Source organism: Staurois parvus, unplaced genomic scaffold (genome assembly GCF_062004578.1).
Source record: "Staurois parvus isolate SC_StPar_1 unplaced genomic scaffold, SC_StPar_1.0 ptg000652l, whole genome shotgun sequence".
In the NCBI taxonomy this organism is placed as follows: domain Eukaryota; kingdom Metazoa; phylum Chordata; class Amphibia; order Anura; family Ranidae; genus Staurois; species Staurois parvus.
This window is the reverse complement of record NW_028318448.1, coordinates 682,326-704,585: the sequence shown is the minus strand read 5'-3', so window position 1 is coordinate 704,585 and position 22,260 is coordinate 682,326. Positions and strand designations below refer to the sequence as shown.

Genomic DNA, 22,260 nt, shown 5'->3' with positions numbered 1-22,260 from the left:
TGCACTGAATAAAAAAACAAAACGAAAAAAAAAAAAAAAACAAGGACTGCAGGCCATACGTTTTTCCAGCACAGGGCAATACAAAGCAATCCACCACCTCACATTGTGCAGTGGTCAATAGCACTTATTGAAATGTCACCATGACATTTCAATAAAATTTACTTTTTAAAATTTATTTTAGGTACTTCTATAGCGCCATCAATTTACGCAGTGCTTTACATATATACATTCACATCAGTCCCTAACCCTTAAGGTGTGTACAATCTAAGGTCCCCAACTCACGGTTTTACCGCTTTTGTGGTGCAATTTTTATAGGACATGTGACTCAAAAAACACACCAAAAATGCACCATAGGTGTGTTCTTACCACGTTTTCCATTGATTTCAATGGAGAGGTGAGTTTTTCTACTACACCAAAAATGGAGCAAGCAGGATTTTAAGAAACGCACCTGACCCACAATGGATCAGTGTGAAGAGTTCCACAGAAATACACGGTTATGCGTTTTTCTTCGGGTTCTTTTCTTTTTTTAACGCAGATGTAGAAAAATGGATCAGTGTGAAAGAATCCTTAGCCATGGAGCAGAGATCACCTGCGCTGTCTGACATCACAAGCTATATATACCCAGAAAGGGTTAATGAAAGGGCAACAAATGACTTACTTCAGATGACCTCTGACCTTAGTCGAAGGGTCAGACTCTGATAAACTAAGTACAGCTCTACATGTGGAAACATTTAAATCTTTTAAAACATTTTTTTTACATTTTGACTAGCCTAAAAATGGAGAGTTATAACCCATCAGGTCTTTTTGTTTTTTTTAAAGAAAAAGAAAAGAAGGTGCTACTACCCATCCAATGCTCATCCCAGGAACTAGGCAGGTGCGTGATCCACAGTTGCTTAGCTGTTCCAGAATTAAATGAAATCCATCTGCCACTGTTCTAAAATCTTCCGTTTATTAAATCGACCACAGTGAATACAACACAGGTACAAAGGTTGACGCATTTCGGCTTGGGTTATGACTGAGGCTTGTTAAGCTGAAAAGTGTCAACCTTTGTATCTGTGATGTTTTTACTGTGGTCGAATAAAAAGAAGATTTTAAAACAATAGCGGTAGTGCGCATCAATTTCTTTTTTTTTTTTTTAGCCATCTGTGTGCCATTGGAGAGATTTCCCTTTGCTTCCTGTCACAAGTCAAAACAAAAAGTGAGAGGAAATCCCTGAAAAGTGAGGTTTTGCTTTTAGTTATACTTTCAACTATAACCGAGATTTATGTCTGAATAATGCAATTCCTTTGGGGCTCATGCACATGTGCGTATCCACCCATACAGCATTAAAATAAAATCATATTTAGGCCTTGATAATGCAGGGAGATTACATCTGTGCCCCATGCAGGGCCATGATTTACCAGCACAGGTGTTCCATACATCCCCGTGAAGGCAGTCCCATTGTTGTTTATTGGGTTACCTTCTCTGCATAGACAGACGCTGCTCCCAATGTATCTTCTAGGCGGGCGCTTAGCCCCAAATGCACCCAGGATGTCACACTGTGATGTAGTGTCTGTGTCCCAATAGACTACCATCGCAGTGAAGCACCGAACACTTGTAAGTCCCTGTGCTGGTAAAACATGGCCCTGCACGAGATACAGATGTAATCGTCCTGTTGGAACGTAGCCTTAGCACCAAGAGCTGCACCACTACTTGCCACAGACTGCCCCCACAGAGAGAGAGGCAAATCAGAGACTATGCCACACCGCCAGTTAGGGTTGCCACCCCACCCCTTTATAACCAAACACATTAATTGCACAGGTTCGCTGGCTGATTAAGGTGGTAATCACCTTAAATCCCCCGATTTCTTTATCAAAGTCAATGGCTCAACCACCAATCCTTCCCCTATGCCAAGGTTCAAGGTGTAATCCTGGACTCTGAACTATTCTTTTGGCCCCATATCCAATCACTGTCCAAAGCTTACCACCTCAACCTCAGCAACATCTCTAAGATACGCCCCTTCCTAACCAATGACATCACAAAGCTCCTAACTCACGCCTTGGTCATCTCTTGTCTTGACTAATGCAACTCCCTACTCACTGGCTTACCTCTCCATAGGCTATCCCCCCTCCAGTAAATCATGAATGCTGCTGCCAGGTTCATCCACTTAACCTAACGTTCAGTGTCAGCTATCCTTCTCTGCTAATCCTTCCACTGGTTTCTGTTTACCCAATGAATTAAATTCAAGATACTTACAACAATGTATAGAGCCATCCACAACTCAGCCCCCAGGTATATTACTAACCTAGTCCCAAAATACCAACCAAATTGTTCTCTTTGTTCCTCCCAAGACCTCTTGCTCTCTAGCTCCCTTGTCACCTCCTCCCATGTTCGCCACAAGACTTCTCCCGAACCTCTCCCATCCTACAGAACTCCAGTTTGTCTATCTCCTACTCTGTCCACGTTTAGGAGCTCCCTTTTCACCTCCTCACATGCTTGCCCCACAAGACTTCTCCCGAACCTCTCCCATCCTATGGAACTCCAGTTTGTCTATCTCCTACTCTGTCCACTTTTAGGAGCTCCCTTTTCACCTCCTCACATGATCGCCCCCAAGACTTCTCCCATCCTATGGAACTCCAATTTGTCTATCTCCTACTCTGTCCATGTTTAGGAGCTCCATTTTCACCTCCTCCCAGGCTCGCACCCCAAGACTTCTCCCGAACCTCTCCCATCCTATGGAACTGCAATTTGTCTATCTCCTACTCGGTCCAAATTTAGGAGCTCCATTATCATCTCATCACCCTGAGGGCTTCTCCAGAGCCGCTCCCATCCTCTGGAATTCCCTTCCCCAATTTATCTCCTACTTTGTCCACTTTTAGATCCCCTAAAAACAAATCTCTTCAGTGAGGCCTATCCCTCACTCCATACTTAACTGTACTTTTATTTTCTCCATCAGCTCATCCCCCACAGTTATTACCTTTGGTACCAATTGACCCTCCCTCTTAGATTGTAAGCTCTAGGGCGCAGGCCCCTCCAATCCCTCCTATACCCATTTGTACTGTAATTGTACTGCCTGTCCTATATATATTGGTGCTATATAAATCCTGCAGTTATAATTAAACTCACTCAGCTGCATTAAATTATCCTCTGAACCAGTGTAATGAACATGTGTTCGGTTTTACAAGGATGAGGTGGCAACCCTACTGCCAGCACAGAGAGACCCACAGACAGAGAGCGTGCCCCACAACTGACCCCACACAGACTGCCCCTGCCCACCACACACACACTGACTAGGAGGAACACGAGGAAAGAGCGCTAGCTACTACCGTGAATGAATTGGAGAAGCGAAGGCAAGCTGTGGGTGGAGACTGCTGAGCTCTGGACAACCAAACAGTGCAGCGGTGTGTTTATCCCGGAAGACGACTCCAGCAACACCCGGCGCATCGGGCGTGGCTTTCTGTCACATGCCCATGTGCGCCATGAGATCATCGCGCAGGCGTGCCTTTGGACCCGCCCCGCTGCTGGAGCCCGGCCGTTTACAATTCGTCCGTCTCCCGGACAACCCGCACACTTCTTCCTGTCACAGAGTTATTTTTCTTTGACAAACCGCCCGAAATGTCTGCGGCTGACGAGGACACCGAGCTGAGGGATCTGCTGATCCACACGCTGGAGAATAACGGCGTGCTGAACAAGATCAAAGCGGAACTGCGAGCCTCGGTCTTCATGGCTCTGGAGGAGCAGGAGCGGGCGGAGAGCAAGCCGGCTCTGGTCAATGAGAGGCTCCGGCAGTTCCTGAACAGTAGAGAGGGCCGCCTAGTAGCCGGGCTAGTCACTGACTTCCTGCAGTACTTCCACCTGGACTTCACCCTGGCTGTCCTCCAGCCTGAAGCCAGCCTGCCCAGTATACCCAATGATCGGATTCATGTGGCCGGAGAGCTGGGCCTGCCCGAGGCTGAGAAGGGTGGCCCATTACTCCTAGAGCTGATCAGGCAGTTCCAGAAGATACAGAACGGACTGCCGGAGCAGGAGCTGCCCCCTGGACACCTAGCGGAGGCACAGACCAAGTTTCAGCTGTACGATGGTGACAAGAACGGAGAGATCAGCAGAGACAAGCTGAGGGAGCTGTTCGGGGAGCTCTTCCCTCACTCCAATAGGGACACGCTAGACAGGTACATCAACAATGAGTACACCTCGGCCGATAAAGATCGCATAGACCTGCATGACTTTCTGGCCATGTACAGGCGCCTGTTCACCCAGTGTAGGGCTGTGGAGGGTTCAGAGATCGCTTATCCCTCCTTCGCCAATCTGCACCCCCATAGGACAGACAATTCTTCCTCCATTAGGAGCTCTGACAACCAAATGCCACAGCCCACAGCAGAGGAGCTCCAGTTGAGTCCACAAGAAAGCGAAGGTCCCAAACTGGATGAAGATGACCAGGACGGAGATTCTTTCTATGATGACCCGCTTCCTAAACCAGAGAAGACTTATGGCTGGAAAGAGGAGATCAGCAAGCCTAATGGGAGTCTATCAGCGCTCCTCAATTCACACTCTCACAAGTTGGAGCCCAGTTCCTATTCAGAGACACCCAATACCCTTCACAAGGACCTCAAATCAGCTTCGGAGAAAATGGCTTCCCTTGAACTGGGAGCGGGGAACGAGGATGAGTACGCCGACGACTTTAACAGCACTAGTCAACGTTCCGATAAAAGTGAGGTCAGCATTGGGGAGGATCTGGAAGAGGAGTTGTCTGTTGATGACCTCACTGGCAGTGACAATAAACTGGAGGATTTCACCTTGGACAATTCTATATCTCATATAAGTGATGTCGCAGATTACCTGGAAGACATTTCATGATGAATGTACTACTTTCTGCATTGATCACAAACTTTACAATCTATTTTTTTATTGCTCAATAAATTGCCTTCAGACTTTATATGAACAGTCATCTATACATCTGCTATATAGTTTAGGGTGGAAGCTAAAGCTAATTTAGCAAGAATTCTTCACAAGGAAGTTGGGAACTATGTGCAAGACTGTAGACGGTTATAGAATTGGATATGAAACCTAGAAATAAATAAAAGGGAAATCTTAACAGTATGAGGCTCCAGTTCACTGTCCATATTTCCATAAACTGACTTTTTATGGTATTTTTGTTCATATTGTATTTAAAGCTGGCCATACATGGTTCTTTTTTCTTTCTTTTTTTTCCCTTTCATCCAGCCAGCTGAACAAAAAAAACTGAGGTGGATACGGGAATCCACCTTGCTGTGTCATTGTATTTTGACATTGGAGAGATTTCCTGCTGTCAGAATATACAAATCAGCGCTGATTAAACTGAAAGTAGATTTTCACCTTCAGGGGAAACTTTCTCTTCTCTCCACCCCCTTCCCCTGCTAAAAATAGGGGTCATTTTTTTTTTTTCATTAATAAAGTGCAACCTGACCCACCCTCCACCTTGCACATCACACCCTAGGTGAATGCTGTGCAAGGTCCTCCTTTTGCCTCTTAGAATATGCATGTCACATATCCCAGGAGGCATATCGCTTCATTCAGAAGGGATAAAGGAGCAGGCCTAGCTCCATATCATCCATAAACGTGCCAGATGAACCAGGTGGCCTCTTGATGCTGTTACAACATGGTGATGCGGGACCAAAAGGCTGTGGAATACAAAAGCATCTCAGCGCAACAGCGCTGGTTACTTTGGGTGGGTGAGTATCATAAATGTGTCACCTGGACCACCTGGTAAGCGGAGATTGGGTAGTGGTGGCCAAAGATCCTCTTGAAATTTACCAGCAGTCCTATTTGTGAAATATATCAACTTCTCATGAATGGGAGCTGCCATACATGGATCAAATTTTAGCCCATTCCTGCTGAATTGGCCAAATTTTGATCCATGTATGGCCAGCTTTAGTATTATACTGTACATCTCGCCAATATGCTACTCTGTAGCTGTCTTTGGAAAAAAATAAAATAGTCCTAGATTGGCTGAGTCCTCCATATGTGATTGAGGGTGGTGGGTATGCTGGTGTTTATATTCCCAGCATTTGAGTCATAGGTTCAGGAAGTCAGTCCTATACAAACTGTTTAAAGCTGAATTCCAGTTATGGCTATTTTTGCACAATTACAATGGTCCTGCTTGGACCAATTTAAGTATTCATGTTCCATAGCTGGCTGATCCCCTTGGAAGCTGGAAATCACTGTAGTTAGCAGCACTATTACAATAATTACCACTAGCTTCCAGGTCCTGTGCTGAGCAGCTGCCTTGCTTCTTAGTGAACAGAGGAGGTTGCTAGCTCATCATGTGTGCCAGTCAGAGAACACTTCTCAGTTTCTCAATGAATGCAGAGCTTTCCATGAATAGGTAGGACAGTGACAATGTATTAACCACTTGCCTACCGGGCACTTATACCCCCTTCCTTACCAGGCCAATGTTCAGCTTTCAGTGCTGTCGCACTTTGACAATTGCGCGGTCATACAACATTATACCCATATGAACTTTTTATACTTTATCTCACAAATAGAGCTTTCTTTCGGTGGTATTTACTAGCCACTGGGTGTTTTACGTTTTTGCGCTATAAACAAAAAAAGAGCAAAAATGTGAAAAAAAAAAAAAAGTTTCTTTGTTTTTTTATACAATTTTGCAAACAGGTAATTTTTCACCTTCACTGATGTGCATTGATGAGGCTGCACTGATAGGCAGCACTAATGAGGTGGCACTGATAGGCGGCACTGATGAGCTGGCACTGATGATGGGTACTGATAGCGGCACTGACTGGCGCAACTTCTGGGCACTGACTGCTGCAACTGCTGGGCTCTGAATGGTGGCACTGCTGGGCACTGGTGAGTGGCACTGCTGAGCACCGATCATCAGTGCCCTGATGATCGGTACCAATCCCTGCTCTGACAACTGCCGGTTCTCGGTAGTACTTTCCTGACGCTCTGACAGCATGAGGAAAGTGCAGTCGAGAACTGGCAATTGCATTTCCCAGTGATCAGCGTGTCATTGGACACGGCTGATCTCGTGGTAAAAGGCCGCTGTGATTGGCCTTTTACCACATCACGTGATCAGCTGTGTCTGTAGGAAACAGTGATCACGGAGATCGACGGGGGCGCGCAGGAGAGCATGTTCTGGGAGGACGTCATATGACGGCCTCCCAGAACTGGCCGGCCGCAGTGCAGCCGTCATTCGGCTATCTGCGGTCGGCAACTAGTTAATATCTAACTGTGCTTATGAGTGGCACTTGTCAAGGGTCAATTATGCCCAACCTTCTGCCCCTGTGCTCCATACATAGCACCTGTATTGTAGGTTCCCACACCATGAAGCAAAGTTTTCCACGATTGAAGGAGGCTTTTAATCTTCAGTCCTCCAATCATGGAACTCTTTGCATTCTGGGAACCTATAGTAGAGTTGCTATGAATGGAGACAGTATAGTCAGCACTTTTGACCCTATTACAGGCGCAGCTGCTGATATTGAACCCCACAGCACTGGTCTATTAGGCTACATTCACATAGACGTTTTGCCACAATGTGAATAGCAGCAGCAGGAATATATGGATATATGCTGCGGTTTCTGACGGTGGGGAGCAGCTAGCTGCTGCCGCTGAGCCCATACACTTCAATGACAGGTTGTTGGCTGCCACAGCTATTCATTCAGCAGTGATTCCACAAGTAATCACTGGCTATGCAAACAGCTGCAGCCGCTGTAAACCTATCATTGAAGTTTATTAGCTTGGCAGTCGCAGCTAGCTGTTTGCACCTGTAAAAACTGTAGCAGGAGTTATTAGATTGCTGCTGCTATTTGTACCATGGCAAAACGTCCATGTGAATGTAGCCTTGTAAATTAGTGTGGCAGTCTATAGCATACTACTCATAAATCAATAATTATTATTCATCAGTAATGTGCATGTACAGTCATGGCCGAAATTGTTGGCACCCTTGATATTTCTCCAGGAAATCATGTATTTCTCACGAAACGTATTGCATTAACACATGTTTTGCTATACACATGTTTATTCCCTTTGTGTGTATTGGGACAAAACAAAAAAAGGGAGGAAAGAAAGCAAATTCGACATAATGTCACACAAACCTCCAAAAATGGGCTGGACAAAAGTATTGGCACCCTTTCACAACTGCGGATAAATAAGAATGTTACAAGCATGTGATGCTCCTGTAAACTCACCTGGGGCAAGTAACAGGTGTGGGCAATATAGAAATCACACCTGAAAGCAGATAAAAAGGAGAGACGTTCACTTAACCTTTGCATTGTGTGTCTGTCTGTGCCACACTAAGCATGGACAACAGAAAGAGGAGACGAGAACTGTCTGAGGACCTGAGAACCAAAATTGTGGCAAAATATCAACAATCTCAAGGTTACAAGTCCATCTCCAGAGAACTAGATTTGCCTTTGTCCACAGTGCGCAACATTATCAAGAAGTTTGCAACCCATGGCACTGTAGCTAATCTCCCTGGTCGTGGACGGATGAGGAAAATTGATGAAAGATTGCAACGCAGAATAGTCCGGATGGTGGATAAGCAGCCCCAAACATGTTCCAAAGACATTCAAGCTGTCCTGCAGGCTCAGGGAGCATCAGTGTCAGCGCGAACTATCCGTCGACATTTAAATGAAATGAAACGCTATGGCAGGAGACCCAGGAGGACCCCACTGCTGACACAGAGACATAAAAAAGCAAGACTACAGTTTGCCAAAATGTACTTGAGTAAGCCAAAAGCCTTCTGGGAAAACGTCTTGTGGACAGATGAGACCAAGATAGAGCTTTTCGGTAAAGCACATCATTCTACTGTTTACCGAAAACGGAATGAGGCCTACAAAGAACAAAACACAGTACCTACGGTAAAATATGGTGGAGGTTCAATGATGTTTTGGGGTTGTTTTGCTGCCTCTGGCACTGGGTGCCTTGACTGTGTGCAAGGCATCATGAAATCTGAGGATTACCAAAGGATTTTGGGTCGCACTGTAGGGCCCAGTGTCAGAAAGCTGGGTTTGCGTCCAAGATCCTGGGTCTTCCAGCAGGACAATGACCCCAAACATACGTCAAAAAGCACTCAGAAATGGATGGCAAAGAAGCGCTGGAGAGTTCTGAAGTGGCCAGCAATGAGCCCAGATCTAAATCCCATTGAACACCTGTGGAGAGATCTTAAAATTGCTGTTGGGAAAAGGTGTCCTTCCAATAAGAGAGACCTGGAGCTGTTTGCAAAGGAAGAGTGGTCCAAAATTCCGGGTGAGAGGTGTCAGAAGCTTATTGATGGTTATAGGAAGCGACTGATTTCAGTTATGTTTTCCAAAGGGTGTGCAACCAAATATTAAGTTAAGGGTGCCAATACTTTTGTCCAGCCCATTTTTGGGGTTTTGTGTGACATTATGTCATATTTGCTTTTCTGCCTCTGTTTTATATTTGTTCCAATACATACAAAGGGAATAAACATGTGTATAGCAAAACATGTGTTAATGCAATACCTTTTTTGTGTGAAATACTTGATTTTCAGGAAAAATATCAAGGGTGCCAACAATTTCGGCCATGACTGTATATCATACACCATTTAAAAAGGCACCAAGTTGTAATCCGTGCTAAGTGTCCATATTCCATATAACAGAATTCCAATATTCAACTCTCCTTAGTAGGGTATCATCATTCAAATGTAAAATCTTCCATCCAAAGAAATCCTGTGTGCCACTCCACCTCAAATTGTGATTTAAATTTCACCAGTGTACTCCACCATGAAAAAGTCCCCTCTTAGAAGACCATCAGTTATCCTTGATGTGTTTGAGGTCCAAATAACACTTTTACAGTTGTGTTCAAAATAATAGTGTATTGAAAAAGGTGAATAAAGCTCAAAATCCTTCTAATAGCTTTTATTTCCATACAGACAAATGCATTGGGAACACTACACATTCTATTCCAAATCAAAACATGAAGAAAAATATATCAAATTTGTGTTGTTCCTCTAAAATAATTGAAGTAAAGTGAATATTAGACTATTCAAAAAAATAGCAGTGTTTGTATTCTTCTTTACAAACTCAACATTCACTATATAAACTGAAAAATGTTTGAAGATTTTGCTTTCCTTTGAATCACTTAATATTTAGTTGTATAAGCACTGTTTCTGAGAACTGCTGTACATCTGTGTTGCATGGAGTCAGCCAACTTCTGGCACCTGTGAACAGGTATTCCAGCTCAGGATGATTGGACTACATTCCACAGTTCTTCTCTTTCTTGGTTTTGCCTCAGAAACTGCATTTTTGATGTCACCCCACACGTTTTCTATTGGATTAAGATCCGGGGATTGGGCTGGCCACTCCATAACGTCAATCTTGTTGGTCTGGAACCAAGATGTTGCACATTTACTGGTGTGTTTGGGGTAGTTGTCTTGTTGGAACACCCATTTCAAGGGCATTTCCTCTTCAGCATAAGGCAGCATGACCTCTTCAAGTATTCTGATGTATTCAAACTGATCCATGATCCCTGGTATGCGATAAATAGGCCCAACACCGTAGTATGAGAAACATCCCCATATCATGATGCTTGCACCACCATGCTTCACTGTCTTCACAGTGTACTGTGGCTTGAATTCAGTGTTTGGGGGCCGTCTGACAAACTGTCTCCGGCCACTAGACCCAAAAAGAACAATCTTACTTTCATCAGTGCACAAAATGTTGCGCCATTTCTCTTTAGGCCAGTCAATGTGCTCATTGGCAAATTGTAACCTCTTCAGCACGTCTTTTTTTCAACAGTGGGACTTTGCGGGGGCTTCTTGCAGATAGCTTGGCTTCACATAGGCGTCTTCTAATTGTAACAGTACTCACAGGTAACTTTACACCTTCTTTGATCTTCCTGGAGCTGTTTGTCCTTGCCATTTTGGCTATTCTTCTGTCCATTCGAATGGTAGTTTTTCGCTTTCTTCCACATCTTTCAGGTTTTGGTTGCCATTTTAAAGCATTTGCGATCGTTTTAGCTGAGCAGCCTATCATTTTCTGCACTTCTTTATACGTTTTCCCCTCTCCAATCACTTTTTAATTAAGGTACGCTGTTCTTCTGAACAATGTCTTAGAATTTCAGAGAGAAATGCACTGTAACTAGCATGTACAGCATTTGCTGCCTTCCTTCCTTAAATAAGGGCAATAATTGCCACCTGTTTTTCAAAGAATAAATGACCTCACTAACAGAACTCCACACTGCTATTATTGTGAACATGCCCCTTTCAATTAGTGATTCAATTACACAGAATCAGCAGCATGCATGTCATGACTGTTGGGTCTGTTGGATTTCTATTACTCTACTACACCTGCTAGTAAATTATTTGCCATGTAGAAATATCATTTCTACCAAAAACAGTGATTGATCAGGTTAGTGATGTCTGACTGCTATTATTTTGAACACAACTGTATATAAAAAAAGGACAGCGCCCCTGGGAACAGTATCACAAAAATATATATAAAAGATATATTAGGAAGAGCCGCTATCTTACCCCTGCAAAGCAAGGTACAAAAATATACCAAAAAACTGAAGGCAGCGCTCTTCAAATTAATATATCTCTGAATGAGTGAACTCAACAAGATAAATAAACAATAATATAAAATTATTACACCAAGTGATATCAAACAGAACAAACCAATGTGAAAAATAACTGTGAATAAATGAATAAATTTGTGTGCAACAAAAAAGTCCATATAAATAATCGTGTTCTTAGAAGTGATGTTCATGAAACAAAAAATCTTCTTTGATCCTTGTATTACGTTCTAAATAATGTCAAAAAACCACTATGAGAATCCACCACCAAATGAATTGAATCCACTCACCAGAGCTCCATGCTGGTAAAATTGTAAGCCAGCTGTAACTGCTCAAGCTCTGGAAGCAACAATCTGCAAGAGCATACCCCAGCTGATTGAAACTCCTTCAAATAACAATTGGCTCCTCATATACTCAGAATGGGACATAAAGGAAGACGAAAGGAATCCACATAGTGTAAAACCATCCATTTATTCAATACAAAACGTTTTAAAACCACTCATATTTGTCAGTGTCAAAGCCGACACTAGCATATACTGCACAGAACATAGACAATCACAGGTTTGCTCCGATTAACGGCAGCTCACCCATACGTGGTGATGTCATCTCTGAGGCCCCGCCCTACACATTTGTCATCTGCCGTCCTCCAGGTGCGGTAGGACGTGCATCACCATTGGCTGGCATTTTATACCCTGTACAATTACTTGTGCAAAGCCAACTAACCATCTAAAACCACTTATGGCAATATATATCTACAAACATTGTACAATACATCGATGCATTAGATCCTAGCATGCTAAAAACTGCAATTATATCAATATTAGTAGACGAATGACACAATCGTATTTTTACAGGACCAGTACATATTAAATGGCAACTCTAATCCTAATATCAAAAAATATCAAAACATTAACAAAATGGACATTCCTCAATGCTATAAATAGTAAACCTATTAAAAATAACATCCCAGTTATTATAGGAACTAATTATTAAAACAAAGTGTCCAAAATATGTGCTGAACAATATTATATTGTAAACACAGGATCTTAATCCTATTCCCTTTTAACCTGCATATCCTGACATAGTTAAATCAATGTAAACATGACATCTACATATTAAATCTTACCACTCTTAAAGGGCCAGTATCTATTAAAGGGTAACTGTGCCAACAAATTAAACATTTGTCAAAAAAAACAATTCAAATCAGTATCAATATTTAACCCTTTAGCTTGTAATGTATCTAATTTGTATATCCAATGAGTCTCTCTTTTTGACACCTCGTTCAACATATCTGTTCCTTTCCAATGATAATTAATTTTTCAATTCCATAAAAGGTTAATAACCTGAGATCACTGTTATGTTTCAATTTAAAATGTCTCGAAACACTATGTTTATCGAATCCATTACTTATGTTTTTAATATGTTCCCCTATTCTGGCTTTTAATTGCCTCACTGTCCTACCTACATACTGGTAGTGACAAGGACACTCCACTAAGTATACTACTTGAGAAGAATCACATGAAATCAAAGACTTGATATTATACTCCTTATTGGTAGACATGGACATAAAAGTTATTTCTTTTCCTCTTTTCTTTTTTCACAGTTCTACATGCTTTACATCTATTGCAATGATAAAAGCCTCCCAATTCGGGGAATAGCCTAACAGACCTAGGTGGATCAATAACATTATGTCTGATTTTAGTTCTTAATGATTTATTCTTTCTATATATATTCTATTCTTGTTACTCTTATTCACCAGGAGTGCTTCTCTATCCTTTAATCTGATGTTCTCTTTTTCTTTTTCCAAAAAAACCTTTATTATGACCATTCTCTATGAATCTATTGATAAGCAGATCAGTAATTAAAAAAGTAAAGAAATATATAAGGGATACAGATGATTATAAAACCAATAAGGTGTATAGATGGCATGAAGATCTGATGTCAGTTGACTGTGATTCCAAACAATCGACACCAGAAAAAAGATCAAAAGGTTGATACTGTTCCTCAACAAGTTAATTCAGATAAAACCATTAAAGGTACATCACCATCTAAGAGTAAGGTTCAGTTTCAGAGAGGTGTTGAACAAAAGACCCCAGAGAGAGGTTTTCATCGGTATGGACATCAGAGAGAGTTTCATAGAGATGGACAAGGAAGATCCATAAGGGGTTTTTCCAATTACAGAATGCATTTTTGGCAGAGGCAATTGGCATAATAGGGTTTTCAGGGGGGGGCCCAAGAGGGGGTTTCCACAGTTACAACAGATGGTGGAATCATGCACTGAGAGGGTAAAGGTCACAGAACCACTTCACGGACCCACCTTACTGAGAGTGGAGATGTGACAAATCATACTCAGAATTATATAGTTGTATGTTGTCAAAGTCCTAATGAAATGGGACAATTCGTTGACATTGCTGAGTCTATAAAAAAATCAAATCACAATTCATTCAAAAGATGCCATATTAACGTGCCACTAAGTCAATTCCAAAGTATCCAAAGATTGAGACCTACCAAGTCGGAGAGAAAGATGGATGACCTGTCCACTGGCTGCACATGCAACTTACGGACCCACAAGATGGAGTTTATATAACAAACAGATGGCTTATGATTGCACCAATCATAGTCCTTTACAAATTAACCTGGTAAGAACAGCCTATCACCTCATGGTGGTCCACAGCGGCCACATCTTTTTTGTTCCTATAACAGTGACTTTGTTTTTTTCATTTTTAAGTGCACCATTACTGTTTGTCCTATCTTTATTATTGCTCATTTATATATTTTCATAGAAATCATAATTTTGAATGGGGCATTCCTATCTGTCACCCAGTTGGGTCAGTGAAGTGGTTTCTCTTGGACGTAAGTGGGGCAGCGCCCTTTCTTCTTTTCCCTTCTTCCTCTCTTTATCTGGTTCGGAGGATTTTGGAAATATTGGCCTCATCTACGTTATCTCTGGTTTTATCCAACTGGCAGTGTTTTCATGTTCTCTGCTCATATGTTGGGCTATGTAAGTGATATCCTTGTACTTGTGATTGTAACTCCTATTGGAGTTATATGAAGATGTGATTATAATTATATATCCATTACAGGTATCATGCTTTTTAGGCACTTTTGAAGAAGAGATTATTTTTCGTCTCAAAACGCATCAAGTGCTTGCATGAATTCTTCTCTGTTTCTCTCACCCATGCATTTATTGCAACAGCTATGTAATGTATTACCACCATTTCTTGTGTGTTTATGTTCATTTTAATATTTTGTATAAGTAAAATATGGTCTGTAAAAATTATTACTTATCTAATGATTCTACTGGTTTTGTCTGTGCCTTTAAAATCCCACAAAAATGAGGGTTTTTCCATACATAATGCATAGTGTTGAGCTTTATGACATCACATCACAAATTTTATTTCACATGAATGTACTGCTTAGTAATTTTTAGATAAATGTGTGATACAGTGAGCACTATGAGCCTTTTTTCTTACTTTAGAGTGGATGAACTGATGGGGGAGAGTGATCTACCAGGGTAGGCTTGATCAGAAGCCATCCAGGATAAAGATGTTTAACCCCTTGAAGGTAAAAGTGCTATTTGGACCTCAATAATATTGGATCCTTCAAACAAGCTGAGAGCACAACTGGTGGTCTTCGAAGAGGGAACCTTTTCATGATGTAGCACACTGGTGAAATTGAAATCACAGTGTGAGGTGGAGTGGCATACAGGATTTGTTTGGATGGAAGACTTTGCATATGAATGATGATACACAACTAGGGAGAGTTGAATTTTGGACATTTATGGACACTTAGCAAAGATTATAACTGTTTTGAAATGGTGTATGGTATCTGTGCACACGATTGAAGAATATACAGTGGGGCAAAAAAGTGTTTAGTCAGCCACCAATTGTGCAAGTTCTCCCACTTAAAAAGATGAGAGAGGCCTGTAATTGACATCATAGGTAGACCTCAACTATGAGAGACAAAATGAGAAAAAAAATCCAGACAATCACATTGGCTGATTTGGAAAGAATTTATATGCAAATTATGGTGGAAAATAAGTATTTGGTCAATATCAAAAGTTCATCTCAATACTTTGTTATATATCCTTTGTTGGCAATGACAGAGGTCAAACGTTTTCCTGTAAGTCTTCACAAGGTTGGCACACACTGTTGCTGGTATGTTGGCCCATTCCTCCATGCAGATCTCCTCTAGAGCAGTGATGTTTTGGGGCTGTCGCTGGGCAACACGGACTTTCAACTCCCTCCAAAGGTTTTCTATGGGGTTGAGATCTGGAGACTGGCTAGGCCACTCCAGGACCTTGAAATGCTTCTTATGAAGCCACTCCTTCGTTGCCCGGGCGGTATGTTTGGGATCATTGTCATGTTGGAAGACCCAGGCACGTTTCATCTTCAATGCCCTTGCTGATGGAAGGAGGTTTGCACTTAAAATCTCACGATACATGGCCCCATTCATTCTGTCCTGTACATGGATCAGTCGTCCTGGTCCCTTTGTGGAGAAACAGCCCCAAAGCATGATGTTGCCACCCCCATGCTTCACAGTAGGTATGGTGTTCTTTGGATGCAACTCAGCATTCTCTCTCCTCCAAACATGATGAGTTTTGTTTCTACCAAACAGTTCTATTTTGGTTTCATCTAACCATATGACATTCTCCCAATCCTCTTCTGGATCATCCAAATGCTCTCTAGCAAATCTCAGACGGGCCCGGACACCTACTGGCTTAAGCAGGGGGACACGTCTGGCACTGCAGGATCTGAGTCCCTGGCGGCGTAGTGTGTTACTGATGGTAGCCTTTGTTACGTTGGTCCCAGCTCTCTGCAGGTCATTCACTAGGTCCCCCCGTGTGGTCCTGGGATTTTTGCTCACCGTTCTTGTGATCATTTTGACCCCACGGGGTGAGATCTTGCGTGGAGCCCCAGATCGAGGGAAATTATCAGTTGTCTTGTATGTCTTCCATTTTTTAATTATTGCTCCCACGGTTGATTTGTTCACACCAAGCTGCTTGCCTATTGCAGATTCAGTCTTTCCAACCTGGTGCAGGTCTACAATTTTGTTTCTGGTGTCCTTCGACAGCTCTTTGGTCTTCACCATAGTGGAGTTTGGAGTGTGACTGTTTGAGGTTGTGGACAGGTGTCTTTTATACTGATAACAAGTTCAAACAGGTGCCATTGATACAGGTAATGAGTGCAGGACAGAGGAGCCTCTTAAAGAAGAAGGTACAGGTCTGTGAGAGCCAGAAATCTTGCTTGTTTGTAGGTGACAAATACTTATTTTCCACCATAATTTGCAAATAAATTCTTTCCAAATCAGCCAATGTGATTGTCTGGATTTTTTTCTCATTTTGTCTCTCATAGTTGAGGTCTACCAATGATGCCAATTACAGGCCTCTCTCATCTTTTTAAGTGGGAGAACTTGCACAATTGGTGGCTGACTAAATACTTTTTTTGCCCCACTGTACATTATGAGTAGTATGCTATAGAAAGCCACATTAATTTATAACATTGTTTGTAATAGGTTTTGGTGTTTTTTGCACTTATAAATGTGGCCAACTACATAGCTGCAGGATTGCAGTGCATGAGTATGTGAATAGATAGCTTGAAGATCACTGCTGTGGAGGCGCCCACGGCAGAGGAATGGAAATTTTTGCTGTAAATAGCAGCCACCATCACACAGGACACACTTAATTGCTGATGAGTGGTGTCCTGGTGCTGTTTAGGAAGTAAAGAAAAAAAATATAAGCACTAAACTTCACCTTTAAGAACAACACTCACTATACAGAAGAGATGGGTCTGTTTTCTTTTTTTTCCTAATTAGTTATAACTGGCAGTATAAAAGAATCAGAAGGTTTAGTCTTTATAAATGTGCAGGCATTTTTATGACAGACAAAATATGTTGGTCGGTGGAGGATGCAAAAATGAGTTGAGTTGATGTGTCAGGGATGAGATGTCACCATATTTATGAAGCTAAAGCACACCTGAAGTGGAATATACAGTAAGTATCTAATCCATGCTGGAAACACCTTGCACAGTAGTTCCATTATTTGATGTAATTACCCACACTCTGGTAATCTGTATATACCTGTATTTTCTCGGCTTCCTGGGTTAAAGCTGAACTCTGGGAAAATTATAAGTTCTTTGCAGCGGGGCTGTGCTTGCCTAGGTGTCAGCTATATCATTATGCCATTCAGGGACATTTACAGATGAGACTATGGTTAATCCGTTTTCCCCCTAGTGCCCAGCACTGGGACTGCTACATCACTTTCTGTTAGTAGAGTGGATCCATTTCTTCTGACAGCAGAGGATCCTGGGACCTGTAGTCCTATAGCCAATACATACTGTATTTCTGAGTGCTGATTGAACTACAAATACCAGAGAGCTGGTGAACCAGGTTGCCGAGGGGAGCAGATATACCGTATTTTTCGCTCCATAAGACGCACCTGTCCATAAGACGCACCTAGGTTTTAGAGGTAGAAAACAGGAGAAAAAAAATTCTGAACTAATGGACTGCAGACATAGTGCAGGAGATGACCAGAGACTGCGGGCACAGTACAGGAAATGACCAGAGACTGCGGACACAGTACAGGAGATGACCAGAGACTGTGGACACAGTACCGGGATGACCAGAGACTGCGGACAGCACAGGGATGACCAGAGACTGCGGACAGCACAGGGGATGACTGCTGACCTTCGGGGAGGGGGGGGAGCGGGTACCTGAATTTGACAGGTACCCGCTCCCACTTCCGCGGAGTTGTTCTTTCATCTTACCTGTTCCTCTATCCAGCCGCGCGCTGTCTTCCCGGCTTCTGTAATGGCGCTCGGCATGACAGCCGGGTGCCCAGTGCGCATGAGCGAGAAGCACTTGCGCTTTGTGATTGGTCCGGCGGCTTCTGGGATCTGTCATGTGTCCCAGGTGCCGCCTTACCATTCACAAAAAGCACCGCTTCCTGCGCATGCGCACTTGGCACCCGGCTGTCATGCCCACACTACAGAAGCCGGGAAGACCGCGTCGCTGGATAGAGGAACGGGTAAGATGAAAGAACAACTCCACGGAAGTGGGAGCGGGTACCTGTCAAATTCAGGTACCCGCTCCCCCTCCCTCCCCAAAGGTCAGCAGTCATCTCTATAAGGTCCCGCTGTAGAGCTGAGCGGCCGGCCCGGTATTCTGACACGGCGGCGGTGGAAATAACGGACCGGCCGCTCCATATTCGCTCCATAAGACGCACTGACATTTTCCCCCCTTTTTTGGGGGGAAAAAAAGTGCGTCTTATGGAGCGAAAAATACGGTATTCTACAGCAAAGAAATGATTCGCTCTTGGTGCAGGATTCAGAGATGAACACAGGGGGGCTGCTATTCTCCTCCAGACAGATTGCTGACTATTCCTGCAGGATCACATCAGCTTCTTTGCATCAGGACTGTTACTATCCAGTCTTCAGTCAGTTATCTCTGCTTGTCGTACTGACAGGCTGTCAGGCAGTAGCTCTGCACATTTCTGCAAAGAGCCAAGAGCCTGTGCAAGAACCTTGTTCCTTGGAGGCCTTGCTATCCATGGGATTGGTGAACGGGTGGATGCCCAACCTCTTTTTCACAATACTCTAGAGGCACTGCATGCAGACATCTTTACCCATCCAAACAAATATATATTTGCTTTGAGCATTTACCACAGCCTGTTATCTTCATTGAATTACCGTCACTCACTACTGTATGTGAGCCCCACCATTGCTAGAAGAAGACAACAGCTACTATCACTTCAGGAATTTTAAACATCTCAGGTCTCAATTTGCTATTTCTAGTTAAAGGGACCTCTTTGCATCTAAGCCATTTTTATTAAAATTAGGGTGTCTCTGCCCATTTATGCCAGAGTATATATATATTTGCATAATCAACAAGCCTTTTCATCCCCTTCCTGCTGCTGATGTTGCAGTTACATAGTTACAATGTACCATTTGTGCCCATATAACGTTAACGGTTGCTATTTGGTTAATGGGGATGCAGCTCCTAAACCTTCATTCTGTGGTCTATGCTGTTGAATGAGCCTAATGTAGAGGTGCTACAAAAGAATCGTGTCTCTTGCATTATTATTCTATAGCAGGGGTGGACTGACCATTTGGAAACTCGGGCACTGTCAGAGGGCCCATGAGATGCCCCTGGTACCTTTTTCATATGCATTTTTGAGTTTGGGCAAGGACACAGGGGCCCCATGATCCCCTATTGCCCGGGGGCCCCATGAGTTGTCAGTCCGCCCCGTTCTATAGTGTTAAAATATGTCTGAACCAGAGTGTTGAAGGTGTCAGAAGGGTTGGAAGGTCAGGACAACCACTGGGGACAAGCATTATCAAGTGGGCCCTATAGGGGTAGCACTACAGAAGTGGTAACGTTTTTATGTCTAGTGGACCAGGTAAAGTACTTTTATGTACCTGATCCTCCACTTCTGCAGACTCCTGTGCTGCTAAACTGGTACCTGCAGTCTTTTCTCCTCCATGCTGTAGTAGTGGTTGGATGTCTCTGACGTCATCGAGACCAATGCAGGAACCATATCCCTGCATTGAAGGAGAGGACACTGAAGGACAGCCCACTGATGGCGTACAGAGGAGCGCTGTTTGCTAAGGAAGTAGAGGGTCAGGAAAGTAAAAGTGCTTTTACCATGCTTGAGCCTAAATGAGCATTTAACCCTTGCCATGCTGTGCGTTTACTTTTTCTGGAGTTGGGCTTTAAACATCTGCTCCTTGTTCTATTTATCTCTCACTATTGGATAATCACTGTAAATAGTAGCCTCAACGGTTGATTGCGATGCTTGGAAAGTGGAGCTGCTGTGTGTCAGATGAGCTAGGATTGGGAGCACCCACAACACAGGAGGTGCCGGCTAAGTGCTGCAAATATGGATTAGATACATATAATTTACTTTCCCCTGGCCAGGAAAAAAAAAAAAATACTTTCAACCTCACACCCCAAAAACAAGCTCCAAGGCAACTGTTGCTAATTATGCTCTACAGGAGGTAGAGAATTTGATTCCTGAATTTCAAAGGTCAGGTGGATCAATTTCATTCAAAATACAGTATACAATATCATTTCATTATAATTATTTGCTGTGAGAAAAGAAAAAAATGTTCATTTTTTTTTTAAACTGTTCTTACCTTTTGTGATAAGGCTTTTCCCAGCACCGCTGTCAGTCAAAGCAGAACTCCAGGCAAAAACGTCTTTATCCTTGTTGCTGATTTCCTACCTTCATTGAATTTGTCATCCATCTTTTGGCTCTCTCCGTAGTTGCTCTGAAATAGCCGGTTCATTTTCAAATCAAACCATTCTCTTTGGTTTCCTGTTTGTAAGACGAGTGGCTGCTATGCCCCCTATTCCCCATGCCACTGGTCTTGGCACATCCCTTCTGTAGTTCTTTCTCCAGGAAGCAGTGATGTAATTAAGCCCCACTTGCAGTGGTAGGCGGAGCGAGACTCTTAAGACACATTCAACATGTACAGGCCTAGTGTACCCACCCACATTCACTACAATTCCCTGTGGTTGGTGGGAACTGTAGTTTCCTTTTACTGCAGAGAGAGGAGAGGATATGATGCTGTTACATCACCTCCTTGGCAGAGCAGATGCTGTTATCTTTTGAATTACAAAGATGAGGTCATGAAAATTCAATGAGCCTTTTCTCCTAAAGGGTAAGGATTATCAAAATTTTAATAACAGTTTTGGGCAGGGGTGTACGAATGGACAATTTTTTTTACCTATCCCAGAGTTCAAGTGTGCAAAACAACTTCAAGTAACAGCTAACTGTAATTGTTTAAATTTTTCTAAACATTTGGAATGTGTTATTTGATAACGCTATACCAACGCAGATGATTGGTTAGGGGACTGTGAGCCGAAAAGCAGGTGATTGGGTACCAACTATCAGACTCCAAGTAAAGTCTCAACCTTTACTGGCAAATATAAATATTTGATAAGTTATCCTGTGAAGTTATCTTTCAAGAACAGATATTCAGATTCTTGCACTTCAGTTTTGACTGGAATGTTTTCTATAAAAACGTAGCTATGTGAACAGGATGTTTTTGTATTGCAGAAGAGATATACAATCGCAGGGAATTTATCAAAACTGGGGCAGCTGTGCATGGCAATCAGCTTTTATCTTTCATTGTCAAAGTTAAAGCAGAACTTCACCCAGAAAGAGCTCTGTGCTCTGCAAGGCAGATACATGCCTTACCTGTGTAGGGTTGCCACTGAAAAGGAATGGCACTGCAATGCCCTAATGAGTACATGGTGCATTGCAGTAAGTGTTAATAAGTCCTAAAAGTAACAGAGATACAGACAAGTTTAATATTGTCTGTTTAACTCCCTTAATACTTTTAGGCTGGGATCACACTAGTGCGTTAACACAGGATGAAATGTGCATTAACATGCACATGTTAAGTCATTGCATTTAGGCAGCAGGGCACTCCAGTGTGACCAAAACTGCATCTGACCATTTTTAAATAAAGCAGTGTACCTTTTTGTTCTAATGCAGCTAGTGTATTATCATGGAAGATGTTCTACAATGCAGGTGCGTGGGGTACCATTCAAACTGTATGGAAACGCAAGGTGTGACACCGTGATGTATGGCAGAGTGTAGTTTTGTATGTATGGCAAAGTGAAGCACACTCCAGAAGCATTTGAGCGTGCATGTTTTTTGACACATTTTTGGTGTGTTGCGGTTAATTCCCCCACCCCCCCTCCCTTTTTTCTTCAATGTAAATAGGGCCATGTGCATTCCAGTGTGTTGTA

At 42.7% G+C, this 22,260-nt stretch overlaps 2 protein-coding genes across 3 annotated transcripts in view; one reads left to right on the top strand and one right to left on the bottom strand.

Annotated features, from left to right (window-relative positions):
- Positions 1-3,437, bottom strand: part of RAB23 (RAB23, member RAS oncogene family) — a 58,135-nt gene extending 54,698 nt beyond the window's left edge. Inside the window, exon 1 of one of the 2 annotated variants that reach the window (XM_089694122.1) lies at positions 3,306-3,437. The gene's annotated coding sequence lies outside the window, so the exon portion shown is untranslated. The remainder of the gene's footprint in view (positions 1-3,305) is intronic. The other variant, XM_089694123.1, reaches the window with a different exon arrangement.
- Positions 3,438-3,468: 31 nt separating this feature from the next.
- Positions 3,469-5,076, top strand: CEP43 (centrosomal protein 43). The gene has a single exon (XM_089694121.1). The coding sequence runs from the start codon at positions 3,595-3,597 to the stop codon at positions 4,831-4,833; it is 1,239 nt and encodes a 412-aa protein (XP_089550247.1). The 5' UTR covers positions 3,469-3,594; the 3' UTR covers positions 4,834-5,076.
- Positions 5,077-22,260: the final 17,184 nt, after the last annotated feature.

Coding starts and splice junctions, on each gene's coding strand:
- CEP43 (XM_089694121.1), top strand. CDS start 3,595: ATGTCTGCGGCTGACGAGGACACCGAGCTGAGGGATCTGCTGATCCAC.